Below are 14653 nucleotides of genomic sequence, written 5' to 3'. Positions count from 1 at the left end.
GTTGTCCCGGGTTCGAACGTCTTTGCAAATTTATTCCAAAATGGATTTTAATGTCAAAGGAGTTCGAGCGCCCTATCACAAAACTGACACTTGAATTTTAAAAAAATGGCATCACGTGTGTATTTACCATTAGTTAAACAAACAATTCCCTTAGGCACAGTAATTTCCAGGGGCCCAAAAACATCTCATAAAAATAGAATAAAAAATAAAATATGATGAATAAAGCAGTCATTGATTTAAATAGATTATTATTGTTTTAGTCTTTGCCTTGTAGCTCAGTGGTTAGAGCACTGGTTTGATAAACCAGGGGTTGTGGGTTCGTATCCCACTGGGGCCTCCACTCCCTGAGAAGGGTTGCGTCAGGAAGGGCATCCGGCGTAAAAATTGTGCCAAACATATGTGCTGTGGCGACCCCGAAAGGGACAAGCCGAAAGAAACTTACCTATTATTGTTTTAGTCTTTCCATCAAAATCGATCACCATTTCAATTGCTAGCCCCTCCCAATGTCCATCGATCCATCCATCCATCCATCTATTTTCTTAGCCACTTATCCACACAAGGGTCGCGGGAGTGCTGGAGCCAATCCCAACTGTGTTGGGCAGGAGGCAGGGTACACCCTGAACTGGTTGCCAGCCAATAGCAGGGCACATGGAGACAAACAGCCGCACTCACAATCACATATAGTGGCAATTTACAGTGTTCACTCCGAAAGGGCCGAAAGAAACACACAATTAATGTTGCATGTGGGAGGAAACCGGAGTGCCCAGAGAAAACCTACGCAGGCACGGGGAGACCATGCAAACTCCACACAGGCAGGGTAGGGATCAAACCCTCCACCACAGAACTGTGAGGCCAACACTTTCCACCTGATCCACCGTGTTGCCCTTGAACATGAGTAAAAACGTTAATTTATATTATCAATCATAATAAAAATTCTGAATTTGAGATGATTCACTTAGTGAGTAAAAATCCTCAATCATCTTTATTTTCCAAGTACAGTAAGTCAAAAACACAAGGAATTCATCTATGGTTAATTGAGCTGCTCTAGTATGACAACAGTCAATTGACAGAATACGTTTGAAACATCCGTGAGCAATAAATGGTTACCAGTAATGTGGTAAGGACGAAACCTTTTTTTTTTTTTTTTTTTTTACAACTCCTTTGACAAAGTAGAGCAGTTAGAAAATGACTAATACAACAATATGGTGCTTTGCAAATAGTGCAGAGACTTCAAGAAATGTATGCAGTTGAAAGTGGATCATAGTAATGGAACAGTGTCAATTGTGGGTATGGCGCATGAACTTCTCAAGTACATGCGTGGCCAGTATTGGTCAACAAAAGATGGGCAAGTGTAATGCATTGGTGAGTCTACTACAGTGAGTACGCAAATGTATAATTGGCATGAAAAAGATGTCACTACAGTCTCATGACAAAAGTTGCCTGCATGTTACAAGAGTAAGTTAACTATTTCAGAATTTAATGCAAATAGGGACAAAGCTATTGGAAATACCTTCTAGTTTTAGTTTGCAATGTTTGATGGCATCTACCTGAGGGAAGGAGCTGGAAGAGATGGTGACCAGCATGTGGAGCATCCAAGCAGATTTTGCATGCTTTTGACTTAGTTCTGAAAGGATACAAATCCTCTAGGGTGGGTAGGAGTGGAGCAATAACTTTTCCAGCAGTTTTGATTGGCTGTTGCAGTCAGAGTTTGTCTCTTTTTTTTATGGCACCACTAAACCAGATTGTGATGGATGTACACAGGACTGTTTTGATGACTGCTGTGTAAAACTGCCTCAACAGCTCCTGTGGCAGGCTGTGGTTTGTCAGAAGCCATACGAGGTACATCCTGTACTGAGCCTTTTTGAGGGTGGAGTTGATGTTGAGCTCTCTCTTCAGGTCCCGAGTCTGTAATTCACTGGAACTTGAAGGCCTCGAGGGTTGACATAGGACAGTTGGACAGTGTGAGGGGCAGCTGTGATGAAAGATGCCTCCTGAAGTCCAAGATTCCCTCTACAATCTTGAGCGTTTAGCTCCAGGTTGTGTTGACTGCACCACAGCTCCAGTCGCTTCACTTCCTGTCGATAAACAGACTCATCAGCGTCCTTGATGAGGCCGATGACTCTAGTGTCATCTGCAAACTTCAGGAGTTTGAAAGCTGGAAGCATCGACGTGCAGTCGTTCGTGTAGAGAAGCGAAAAGAGGACACAGCCTTGTCGTGCCCTAGCGTTTTATGGAGGGTGTGGATGAGGTAGCCTTCCCCAGGCTCGCCAGCTGTGTCCTGCCCATCAGGAGCTTATAAATTCACCAGCAGATGACGGGTGAGATGCTGAGGAAGAGAAGCCCCATTGCAGTGCTCTAGAATGAAATGCAATCCCCTGTTGACGGCATCATCTGCAAACCTATTTTGCTCACTACGCAAACTGTAGGTGGTCCAGCAGGGGACGTGTGACACTCTTGAGACAGTCTACCACAAGGCATTCAAAGGACCTCATGACCACAAATGTCAGGGCGACGGGGCTGGAGGCATTCAGACCAGACATTGCAGACTTCTTCAGGACTGGGATGATGGTGAGGAGTTTGAAGATATTTCTCTCATCTTGTTTGAGGATGGTCAATGCAGGAGTGGGAGTCGAGGTGTGATGGTGATTGGTAATATGGCTGGGTGGGTGTGAGGTCTGATAGTGTCCTTTCCAAATCTGCAGTCAAAGTTTTTCATGTCGAAGGATTTTAGGGAATATTATGGCTCAGGAGATTGAATTTTCTCAAATTCACCTTTTAGTCATGTTCTAAACATTAATATTCAAAGTATTTGCATGAAACAATTGTGGATTCTCTCTGGGTACTCTGGTTTCCTTTCACATCCCTAATACATGCGTGGTAGGTTGATTGAGGACTAAATTAAATGCCTGTAGGTGTGCAATTGACTGGCACCTAGTTCAGAGTGTACCCCGCCTCTTGCTCCAAGATAACTGGAATAGGCTCGAGTACACCCGCAACCCTCGTGAGGATAAGTGAAACAGAATATGGAGATGGTTGGCTGGATGGTTGTGGCGGGTCCCAAATGACTAACACCTCCGTCTCAGATTATAGACTACTGACAAAAACATGGATAGTGATTTTGTGTGAGATTTCAGCGTGAACCAAAAACGTACAATAGCACAAAGTATCAAAGATATGATTGTGTACTGCCATATTGAAGAGAACAGTTTTGGATCCCAGTTGTACGCACAACATACAAGGAGACCTCTAAACGCACATTTCAAACAAATACTATATCTCAAATTAAAGGGTGTAGTGCTCCAGCAAAAGCATTGAAAGAATAGACTAAATCAAATATAAGTAAACTCTCAAATATAACCATCGATTGAGTTTTTAGAAATCTTTATTTAAAAAAAACAAAACATACTTTCAACTCTTTTTTAGAAGGCCCTTTTGGCATGTCCTAGACCACGGGTCACAAACACGGTGCCCGTGGGCACATGGTTGCCCACCAGGCACCGCAAGGCATGTTCTAAAAATAACACAGGCCACAAATTATTTGTGCTTTAAATTTTGAACCTGACTTGCTAACATTGACATTTTTAAAATGCCCTACAAATATAAAATTAAAAAATATATTTGATGTATAATGAACTCATTCTGAAGTTTGCCCCAAACATTTAATGTAGCCCTTCATACGACCGATGCTCACAAAGTAGCCCTCAGCCTCAAAAAGGTTGGTGACCCCTGTCCCAGACCAAACAACTGATAATCTGGCATTTTCTAAAATGGAAAGCTCATTATCAGTTACAATTAACAGGCCTGCACCTAAATCTTGTGGCAATGCTGTATACCACATCTGGATTCAAGACATACTGTATCAGATGAAATTTCAGCCATTCCAGACATGTAAGCCAAATTTGAAAGGATCAATTTGAAATTCATATTAATCTTCTACAAATGAGATTTTAATTACAATATATAAATGCTGCAATATGTTGAATTAAGTGCATGTCATTTACTACATCTTTTTCATGGAAACAACTAGTTTGTAAAGTATAAAGTCTAAAAATATAGTACAAGAAAAGATATACATACGTGCACACAACTATACGTAGGAAACTGAATTCCAGTGATAGTATTGGGAGTCCACGCCTAGGGCAATGCCACACAAACATCTATTTTCCTCTCTCTTCTTATGTCCTGACATTTTATTTCAGAGCTGAAACCTCCAGCAAAGGTGTCCCAGTCTGTCAATGTTCTTATGCAGGACACTATGAATAGGCGACACGTATCGTGCCACATCACCGTCCCGGGAGAAATCTCTGCAGAAAAGACCCTTTTCTGGGTTGAAGAAAAATTTCTGAGGCATGGGACCATTTGCTCTTACATACTCCCAGACTGCCAGGAGCAGCAGCCTCACCTCAAAAGGTGTAAGGTAGGAAAAAGCTTCGTGGACGTTAGCCAGCACAGGAGGAAGCAGCTGACCCTCACCCATGCAGGACACCAGGAGGCAAGAGGCCTGGAGGTGCCATGGAGAGTCTGTGGATGATGACTCGCGAGATGCCTCCCAGTGGGCCAGCAGGGTGGCCAGGAGGCCTCTGAGCACAGCTGAGCAGTAACAAAGAGCCGGGCGTCCTGCTGCCACCACCTGAAGCAGTGTGAAGAGCACAGGGTGGGCTTCAAAGCAGCGCCGAATGTGAATGTCTCGTTCCACTGTTGTGCGGGCATGCTCCTCTGGAGGCCACGACAGCTCCCCGTTAGCCACATCTGGACATACGTTTTCCACCAGTGTGACAGCAACAACCTTGGCTGCTTCAGCATTGATGGGCGGCGGTTCGTCAGGGTCCGATGGTGGCCGTGAGCCATTGAGACCAGAGGAGCTACAACATTGGACCACAACAGTCAGCAATGTCTGGATGTTCTAAAGAAAAGAGGAAAACAATGGTGACGTGCGCATCACAGGTTAGGCATTTTGACACAAAAACTCAAACCAAGTTTTTTTTTTTTTTTTTTTTGGGGGGGGGGGGGGGGGGCTTAAACCTCGGATACCAATTAAGCCACATTCCGCCATATGGTTCTGCTTGGTAAAGCCTGGTCAGGCTTTGATGTAGTGTGTGTAGAAAATTCACATTCAACCAACAAAATAAGTTGTCTAAACCAGTGGTGGGCAAACTACAGCCCAGGGGCTGCATGCGACCCGCCCTAAATTGGCAGAGAATTGCTCAAATCATACCAACGTCATGACTACATCAATTTGTCCTTGTGTGTAATGCCGCATGGTTCCACCAGGTAGCACAGTGAAGACAGGGATACACTGACTGGAGTTTGATGGCTGTGTGTATACTGAGCTACAACCCTGAAGCCTTTTTCAACCAGGAGTGGGCCAAAATAAAATTCAGTTGGTGTAGAACAGCAACTTCCGTCAGGAGCACAAACAGTTGAGTTTCTTTTGTGTCATTGTTTCTCAAAATATAGCGAAATTATTGCTATTGCACAAAGGTAGATCCTTCGGCCATTTTTCATCATTTGACCGATTTCAAAGACGTGTAATAGGAAATACGGAATGAAAGGGAATCGGAAGTTATTGTTAAACCTACAATGCACAGTAAGAGCGCAATATCATAAAACTGTAAAATGTATGGTCACTATTGCCACACTTTTTATTTTCCTTTGTAAAAAGTGTATTTGGTTTTTGTTCCTTTTTTATTCACACAATAGTTTTACTAATGTGTTAAGTGTGTAATGCATTGTTCGTCATATCGAAGTGCGTTGTCATAAATTAGACATGGAAGTTAAGGAGCATCTCACAGAAGGACTTACAATATCTTAAAAATAATATTTACAATGAAAAGTGAGAACTTTCAACTCCATTGTAGTCTGTACTGTCAGTTGGATTAATGCGCTGCACCACTGACGTCAAATAAGTAACGATCAAACCCCCACTCACTTTCACATTTACTGTAAGTAGGTGGACACACGCGCACACACAATTGTCTTCACAGACCAAACTCGGCATTAGTGATGGGCACGGCAGTTCTTTTGAGTCTAAATCAGTACCTTCAAAAGATTAGTTCACGGAATCGTTCAGTTTTTTCATAAAATAATTGAAGTGCTTCCTCATTCCGTTAATGATGCATCCCTGAAACCCATGGACACTCAAAATGTTCCCCAAAGCACTATATGGGTTGTTGTTCTCGCCGTGTATTTTAAAGCAGAAAAGGCAAGGAGATTTAAAAAAAAAAAAAAAAGTGCATGGTGCAAGCTCAGGTTTTGTGCAACAATTAATAGGCATTACTCTGTCAACTAGGTCTTTAAAAAATAATCTGAATGTTGTGTTTATGTACTTACTGTACTGTTAAGTCAATTCTGCTAATTTAACAATATTTAAAGTCTGGGTGTCATCCCTATAAACATTCTAAAATGGATATTGTAATGAAAAATACATAACAGTATTCACTTCAATGTCTGTACGAAAAAAAAAAAAATGAGCGGAGAGCGCGTCATCCATGCACAAAGTTGCGCAATTGAGTGTCCCTCCACATCCAAGTGGTCGCTGTAGTCGCGTCCTCTGTCCTTAACGTCAACGTCACTTCCGCCGTTGAAAACGCGCAGTGCCTGCTACTATGGAAGCTGAACAACAGAGATATTCGCATTTTTCCAACGCCCCGACACCGAAGCTCTTTTCGAAAAGGACACCACCACACAACCGAATGAAGTGACCAGTGCAATATTCCACTATTGTTTCGAGCTACATTCAGATGATATCCGATCACGGCCAAACCGCATCCTGTCCGATCCACTCCTGCAGCGGAGAGGAGCCATCGCAGCTCATCGCAGCCGGCCAGGGCGGCTTATGACAGAGCCGAGTGGTGCTGCTTTAGGGGGGTGCTCGCAGTCGAGCCGGGGCGCTTTATGCGCGCACGCTACTGAGTAACGCATTCGCGGCTGGGTTCTTCAGAGCCGTCCCCATCGCAAAGCCCGACACGCAGCCTTTGCAGAAGCTGTGACTGCTGAAGGGGGGCCTCAGCCATGTGGCTGAGTTTCAGCGCCCTGGTGGCATATAAGGAGGAGGTGGAGCCTAGCTATGTTGCTTTTAGGGGTATGTTCAAAGTTGCCGCAGCATGCGATGAACACTATCAAGACATTGTTGGCTGGGCGACACGCACATCGACACATTTCATACGCAGATCTTGTGTTACGTTATGAGAGAGACCGATTACGTGGTCCGCCCCAAACTACTATTTTTTTTTTTTAGCTGTATGCGCACATCAACACATTTCATATGCGGATCTTTTGCTACGTTATGAGCGAGACCGATTACGTGGTCCCCCCCAAACTATTATACACACCTACCTATTATTTGGAACCCACGAAGCTCTTGTCCTCTGCACCCGTGCAATCCATTTTTCACAACGAACAGGGTCTCTTTCAAAGTTATGAAGGGTAATTCCATTCTCTTGAGTGTTCAAGCAATGTCCAGCAATGCAATTAGCCGGCATTTTGGCTAACACGAAGGAACAATGAACTACCTTCCCGGAGGAAAAATTTTGGAAACAAATGAGTGCACGAGGGGGCGCCGCTGTCCTTTACGTCTCTTCCTGCTTCTTCTCGACAACAAAGCCCTGAGATTTTCATGGCAGGAGTTACAAAAAGCTGTATACGTCAAAATCATGTTTTGTGGTGAAAAAACATATGGGACCATATTGGACGTGGGTTTTTCATTAATAATATACCAAAAATCATCTGTTTGACAACACTTGACCTTTAAGTTATTGGTTCCTGTTTATGTTACAGTAACGTGTTGCAAATATAGCATTGAGTACTACTAAGATTTTTTTTTTTGTAGTGTGAGTAAGTGATATTCCTGGGACTTGGCAGCTGCTTTTCTGAGAATTGTCAAAACAAAACTAACACCAGACTTTGATGAACTGCCCCCCCCCCCCCCCCAAAAAAAAAGTGATCAACAAAAAGGCAGCACAGTGGAACAGCTGGAAAGCATTGGCCTCACAGTTCTGAGAACCGGCTTCAATCCCAGCCCTCCCTGTGTGGAGTTTACACATTCTCCCCGTGGCTGCGTGGGTTTTCTCCAGGTACTCTGGTTTCCTCCCACATCCCAAAAACACTCAACATTAAATGGACACTTTAAATTGCCCCTAGGTGTCATTGTGAGTGCGGCTGTTTTGTACAGTATGTTGGTACAGTCATGAACTGAGGAGCCCCTGTAATTTTTCACTCACTGCTTCGACCCACCCATTGTGGGTGCGTGACCCCCACGTCTGGGTCTTGGCCCAGCAGGTGAGATTCAGAATTACAGCTAAAAATTAAAAATCAAAGGACAGGAGATTGTCAAGCTCCAACTATACACAAGTGAACTCTACTGTTTTATTGTGACACATACAGTACACTAATATAATGGTGGTGGTAATTTGGGCAATACAGGTCAAGTATTAAATCAAACTGGGACAAACCGTGCTACTTGGTGGACGCAAGGCTTTTCGAGAGTTAAGCTTTTATCCTCTGGAATAGTTTTACTCACCAAGGTGACTCCTGACGGGTCAGGCTGAGGGATGGCGGTACGCATCTTCAATCCCTTCCCAATCACTCCAGCATGAAACACAGACCATACGCTACCAGAGAAGTTGACAGTCGTACCAAACCGGCAGTTGATGTCCAACAAGGATGCTCTAAGATCAGGGGATCCCAACTGACATGACACAGGAGTGCCCGACATGTCTGCAATCTGCCCTCCAAAGAGGCCAGCATTGCCTTTATGCAGCACTCCTTCCACCAGCTGTTGAAGCACTGTCTTAAGAGTGAGGGGAGAATATGCAGCAAAACGGGACAGCATTTGAACAGAACAGCTCACGGCCTCAGCTGCCTGCACCGTGTCTCTCCCCGCCTTGCCCACTTCCCCTCGTCTCCGCAGAGCAAGAAAGAAATGAGCAACAGCAGCCCGAGAGAGCACGAGGAGATGTGCCGGGGAGGCGGTCCGAGGGAGTGGACTGGCTGACAGGAGTCGAATTGCAGCATGAGACACAGCTGGGTCGCCGTGGAGAAGGAGCGGACTGAAATCGTGGAGGTGCACGGAAATGGCAGATCCCACCTGGACAGCCATGGTGGACTGAGAATCTGGTGTTCCTCTTCTTTCTTCATCTTGACTCTGGATTACGGTTGCCAGGTTTCGCAACAGCTGCCGAAGCTGCTGGGGTCCCAAGGTGTGCGTGTGTATCTGGGCCACACAGAGCGCCACAGCCGCAGGAATAAGGCCGACCATGCAGGATGAGAGGGTATTGTGGAGCTGCCAGGCCAGAGCCAACTCCTCCGGATTGCGGGCCTGTGTGAGGAGCTGACAGAGGGCTTGGGTGGCCACACTGCGGCCACCGTACACAGACAACAGGCAAAGCAACTGATGAAGCCAGAGATGCCGTTTTCTCTCCAGTCTCAGTGTCTCGGCACACAGCTCACCAACGTGCTTCTGGAGCTCCTCCAAGAATGGGACGACAATCTGTGGCTGAGGGGAAGCCAAGCGATGGGGATGTCCGTCTGCCCCGTCCGAACGGTTGTACACCAACTTGTGGAGGTGCAGAAGCAGCATTTGTAGGAGGCTATCACAACCTTCTCTGACACCTTCATGAGGGGATGGCGTAGGACTGGAGATGATGACTGAGGCTGGTGTGGCTGTGTCCGCCAGAAAGCGGAGGACCCGAGCCCCCCCTGATGGGCTTTGACATATAAGGTGGACAGCAAGGCCCAGCATGTTATCCAATTCATCTCTAGGGAGTCCCTGCAACAAACTGTGCAACTGCAGCAGGACAGGCGGGCGCAGTAGTTCCACCAGCTCAGCAGACACAGCCCCAAAGAGGTTTGGGGACATTGCAGCCAGCTGAAGTAGAAATGGTACCGCAGCTCGACGGAGCTGAGGGGAACCCTCCCAGGAGGTTGATGAAGTGGGAGACAGCGGGGAAGAAGGGCTCAGGCTCTCCTGAAACATCCTGAGCAACTCTTTGCGAATGCTCTCAGAATGGTGCGCTGCAAGATGTCCTAGAATTCCCACCACTGAGCCGATTTTTGGCACTCGGCTGCCTTTGTCTACTCCGTTCACCGCCGCCCCTTGGTCCTTGGCGCCATGAGAGCAGAAATCTTTGAGTCCACAGGCCAGAACTCGGCTGATGATTGTCCCTGGGAAAGCGGAACCGATGTGAGCCACAACCCAGTCAAAATGCGGGGAATGCTGGACCGAGGTGTCTAAGAGAGCATCCACACAAGCATCAGGGCACCAGGCTAGCATGGCAGCCAAACACTGAGAGTAGGCTTCCATGAGGGAACAAGTGGCAGCACAGGACATCCAAAGCTGTAGAAGCTCATTGAGGCTAGAGGAGTGGGGGGCTACCCTCCGACCGGCATGTTTGCTGCTTAGCTGACCCAGTAAGTCCACAGCCCAGCTGGACACAAGCGGGGCCCAAGCCCGTGGGTTGAGGCGAATGAACTCCGACAGTACACCATGGACCTCCTATTGACAAACAGATATTCAGATTCAGATTGAGTTGCTGAAGGGCAAAGGGCAATTTTAATCTAAAACACAAAATACTAAGATAGCAGTGATGCACCGATACCACTTTTTTATGAAAGTGTCCAAGTACTTACATTTGCGTACGGGCTGATATCAAGTATCTGTATTTCAAATAAGATATGTTATGCAATTGGGATGAATGTTTTTCTATCTTGACCAAATATTCTTCATAATCACAAAACAACCTAAAACAAAAGTATAGTCATCCACATTTACCTTAAAGGTCAAGTGTCATCTCAATAAACATTCTAAAAATAGATATTGTAATGAAAAATACATATAACATTATTCACTTCAATGTTTATACAAAAAAATAAATATGAGCGGAGACCGCGTCATCCATCTGCAAAGTTGCGGAAATGTCATTCGACGACATCCAAGTGGTCGCCATATTGGCTGCATCCCCTGTCCGTGACGTCACCCCGGACATTCGCCATTGAAAACACACGGTGGACCCTACTATGGGAGACGAACACGCCACTTCTGACACGGAAGCTCTTTTCGAAGAGAACGTCACACAACCAAGTGAAGTTAAAGGGGCAATATTAGACTATTGTTTCGAGCCATGTTCAGATGATATGCGATCACGGCCAAACCGCCTTCGCGTCCGATCCACTTCTGCGGCGGAGAGGAGACATCGCGGCCTGGCGCCGTGACGAGCCGCCCCGGCTGAAAAGGCCGGTGGCCAGGGCGGCTTGTCGCAGCCGGCCGGGGTGGATTATTTTCGGCGCCGAGGTGGCTTATGGTGTTGTTCATAGCCGCTGCCGTCCACGATGAAAAACACCATTGAGCGGGGACGCTTTACGGCGTTATCGTCGCACGCGGCTGAGTGCAGCATTGTTGGCAGCGTTCTTCAGAGCTGCCGCCGTCCGCGAGCCCAACGGGCAGCCTTCGCCGAAGCCGTGACCAACGGACACGACACCTCGGCCAGGGTGGCTCATTTTTGGCGCAGACGTGGCTTATCACGGAGCAGAGCCGGCTGCTTTACGGCGTTGTTGTCGCACGCGGCTAAGTGCAGCATTGTCTGAAGTGATGTTCAAAGCCGCCAACATCTCCGAGCCCAACACGCAGCCTTCACTGGCGAGGCGACGCAGAAGCCATCGCCGGCGAGCCCGACGCCATCCAACGCGCACATTGACACATTTAGCACGCCTGTCATACGTACGCGGATCTTTTGTTACATTATGAGAGACCGATTACGTGGTCCGCTCCAAACTATTATTATTTTTTTAGTAGCTGTATACACAACTAACTGTCATTTGGAACCCACGAAGCGCTCGTCCATTGCCCCCGTGCAATCCATTTTTCGCAACGAACCGGGTCTCTTGCAAACTTATAAAGCGTAAATCCATCCTCCCGAGTGTTCAAGCAATGTCCAGCAATGCAGCGAGCCAGCATTTTGGCTAACACGAAGGAACAACGAGCTATCTTCGCAGAGGTAAAACTAATAGAAACAAATGAGTCCACTTGAGGGTGGTCCTGCCATGTACTTCACTTCCTGCTTCTTCTCGAAAACAAATCCCTCGAGAGGATTTTCATGGCGGGAGTTACAAAAAGCTGCTGTTTTTTCCATTAATAACATACTAAAAATCATGCATTTCATGACACTGACCCTTTAAAATATCTGCACACAGCTGACAAGGCTTCTCCCCAGAAGGTATACAGTATTTTAGGCTGGTGAAGCAGTACTGTTGTAGTAGTATTGGTGCATTTTTACAAGTATAAGTACAGACAAGAAGTATTGGTCTCTAGAAGATGGTGATGGTTATGTTCCATAATAAATTTTAAATCCTCCCACCTGAATGATCTCCTCCAAATTTGAGCTGATTCCAGAACTGGCATCACCCTCAGTCTCCAGGTTGTGCAGGAAGACGGAGACGTGCTCATCATAGACACCCCTCAGATGTTCCAGCACAGCTCCACGACAAGCAGGAACCGAACGTAACAGACGCACAGCACAGCGGGCGTGTTCCCAAACACTGAGCTTACGTCCCTGGACTGTATCAACACCACTGATGAATGACTTGATCTCCTGTGACAGTTCCTGGCCACTAAAGGAGAAATGGGAGCAGGACGTTAGGAAGAAATTAAGTTTTGACAAGCAAAAATCTGACGAGAGAATTCATGTAGCACTACAAAACAGAAAAAAATAATTATTTCCGCTTCAAGTTCATGATGCGTTATCTTTTGGTTGTTGTTTATAACTGTTTTCATAAAGCGTCACGGCTAAGCATTCATCTGTTAAGTTCTGCACTCACACCACTTCTTAAAGAATGGCTGCACATTCAAATTTAATGCCAAAAGATATTTACATTTCTTAAACTGTCAGCACAAAAATATATTAATATTGACTGAGATTGTGCAATACGGTTTAATAGATAGTGTGTTTATTCGTATGGTTTCTATTTTGATCTAGCCGGGAAGATGAAGGATTGGTTAGAGCGTCCGCCTCACAGTTCTGAGGACTGAGGTACAAATCTCAGCCCTGCCTGTGTGGCATTTGCATGTTCTCCCCATGCCTCCGTGGGTGTACTCCGACATCCCAAAAACATTCATTTATTGGGGACTCTAAATTGCCCTTCGGTGTGAATGTGAGCGCAAATGGTTGTTTTTTCCATGTGCCCTGTGATTGGCTGGCAACCAGTTCAGGGTGTAACCCGCCTGCTGCCCGAAGTTACCTGGTATAGTCTCAAGTACACCCGCAACCCTCATGAGGCACTCCCGTGGGCCTTACGAGGATAAGAGGCTCAGATAATAGATGGATGTAGTTTGGTGTGAAGTGGGAACTAAACGGTGGTCATACTATAGGAATAGTTATGGCAGCAAGAATGAAAACCTCCATGTTCAATGAAGGTACAACTCTCCGAAATCCAACTGTGTATGATATTTCTTTTTTCTTTTCCAAGTTAATCAAGATAAATTCCACAAAATTATACATTTCTCAATTCTAATAAACACCACACTAAGGAAAATTGTGTTTGATAGATTCTTTGTAACAATACTTTCCAATAGGGTTGATATTGCTGGAAACTCTTAAATAGTGCAATATTTTTAAGGTACATGCATTTGTGGGATGAGCAGCTTAGCTGAGTATGTGGGTTGAAAAAAAATATCATTTTGCTGTTGCTATTTGACTTCTTTGTTGTTGTTTGGTCTCAAGACATTAGGCAATTTCACAATTTATTAAATGAACAAACAACCAGGACCCTCAGCAGCATGTGGAAGAACATTAGCCACAACAGTCTGTCAGTTCTCCCGCTCGTGTTCATCACCAGCCTGATCACACACTGCTGTGAGTTGGCAACCCACATTTGCCGCAACTCAATCAACGTGGTTGTGTTGATCTGTTAGTCACTCTGCCTTAAGCTGATTTAAAAGTGAAATGGAGAGCCTTTCCAACGGGTCAGGATGAAAGATTGCTATAACTTGGAATTCAACACACTTCCTCAGCTTTTTCCGTTGTATTTAAGGTATAAGCAGAACCACTTTTAGGAAACGAGTCTAGTCTGGCTAATATGTTACTTTGTCTGGAGGAGCCCCGCTTAAAAGTTGACTTAGACGGTAAATATAAAAGCGGTAACCCAAGTGTGGAGTAGAGAGTCACGGTGATCCCTCACCACCGCTTCCAAGCACTCACCTCAGGACAGTCGGCGGCGTGTGAGTGCGTGAGCTCTGCATCGCATTCAGCGGACTTCCGTCAAACACCACAGACATCGCTCACTCGCGTAACATTTAAGTGTCACATGCAAAACTCCCCGAGGGCCCCGATGCTTCAATGTGACACGTTTATCTTATTATGCTGTGTCAAATAGCAGGAAAGAATACACCGAAAAGGGCGCTCCTTAGCCGGAAGTTGATTCTTCTTCGTTGGAGAAATGTGAAACGATGCCATTGATTTATATCATTAGCGACATCCTTTGTCTCATTGAAATGTTTCTTGGTTTTATTAAAATGGATTAATGGATACACGATATCGTCATTTGTCTATTTTTAAACCCTTTCTAAAAAAAATGCTGGCCTAGAAGTACAAAAAAATAATGATGTATGCGCTATGGAAAATCAAGCCAAGACGTTAAACTCAAAGAGTGGAAGGACCATTTC

At 45.5% G+C, this 14653-nt stretch overlaps 1 protein-coding gene across 2 annotated transcripts; it reads right to left on the bottom strand.

Moving 5' to 3' along the window:
• Positions 1–3364: 3364 nt before the first annotated feature.
• On the bottom strand, positions 3365–14549 carry ints5 (integrator complex subunit 5). 2 transcript variants are annotated; one of them, XM_061835366.1, is made up of 5 exons: positions 14190–14549; positions 12351–12603; positions 8519–10492; positions 4760–4903; positions 3365–4630 (listed from the first exon to the last, which is right to left on the bottom strand). In XM_061835366.1, exons 1-5 carry the CDS (start codon positions 14264–14266, stop codon positions 4196–4198), a joined length of 2883 nt encoding a protein of 960 aa, XP_061691350.1. In that variant the 5' UTR covers positions 14267–14549; the 3' UTR covers positions 3365–4195. The 2 variants fall into 2 exon arrangements, with proteins under 2 accessions (XP_061691350.1, XP_061691349.1); XM_061835365.1 differs by having other exon boundaries at positions 3365–4903; positions 14190–14546.
• Positions 14550–14653: the final 104 nt, after the last annotated feature.

The sequence above is a fragment of the Syngnathoides biaculeatus genome, chromosome 11 (genome assembly GCF_019802595.1).
Source record: "Syngnathoides biaculeatus isolate LvHL_M chromosome 11, ASM1980259v1, whole genome shotgun sequence".
Taxonomy (NCBI): domain Eukaryota; kingdom Metazoa; phylum Chordata; class Actinopteri; order Syngnathiformes; family Syngnathidae; genus Syngnathoides; species Syngnathoides biaculeatus.
Note: the sequence above shows the minus strand (reverse complement) of the source record. Positions and strands in the feature narration are given on the sequence as shown.

What these genes read in the sequence shown, in the direction of transcription:
- ints5 (XM_061835365.1), bottom strand. Translation starts at nt 14,266, where the DNA reads ATGTCTGTGGTGTTTGACGGAAGTCCGCTGAATGCGATGCAGAGCTCA. An exon ending in ATTTGGAGGAGATCATTCAG is followed by an intron (nt 10,493 to 12,350) that starts GTGGGAGGATTT and finishes GTTTGTCAATAG; the next exon opens with GAGGTCCATGGTGTACTGTC. An exon ending in ACCCGTCAGGAGTCACCTTG is followed by an intron (nt 4,904 to 8,518) that starts GTGAGTAAAACT and finishes TCTTTTCTTTAG; the next exon opens with AACATCCAGACATTGCTGAC.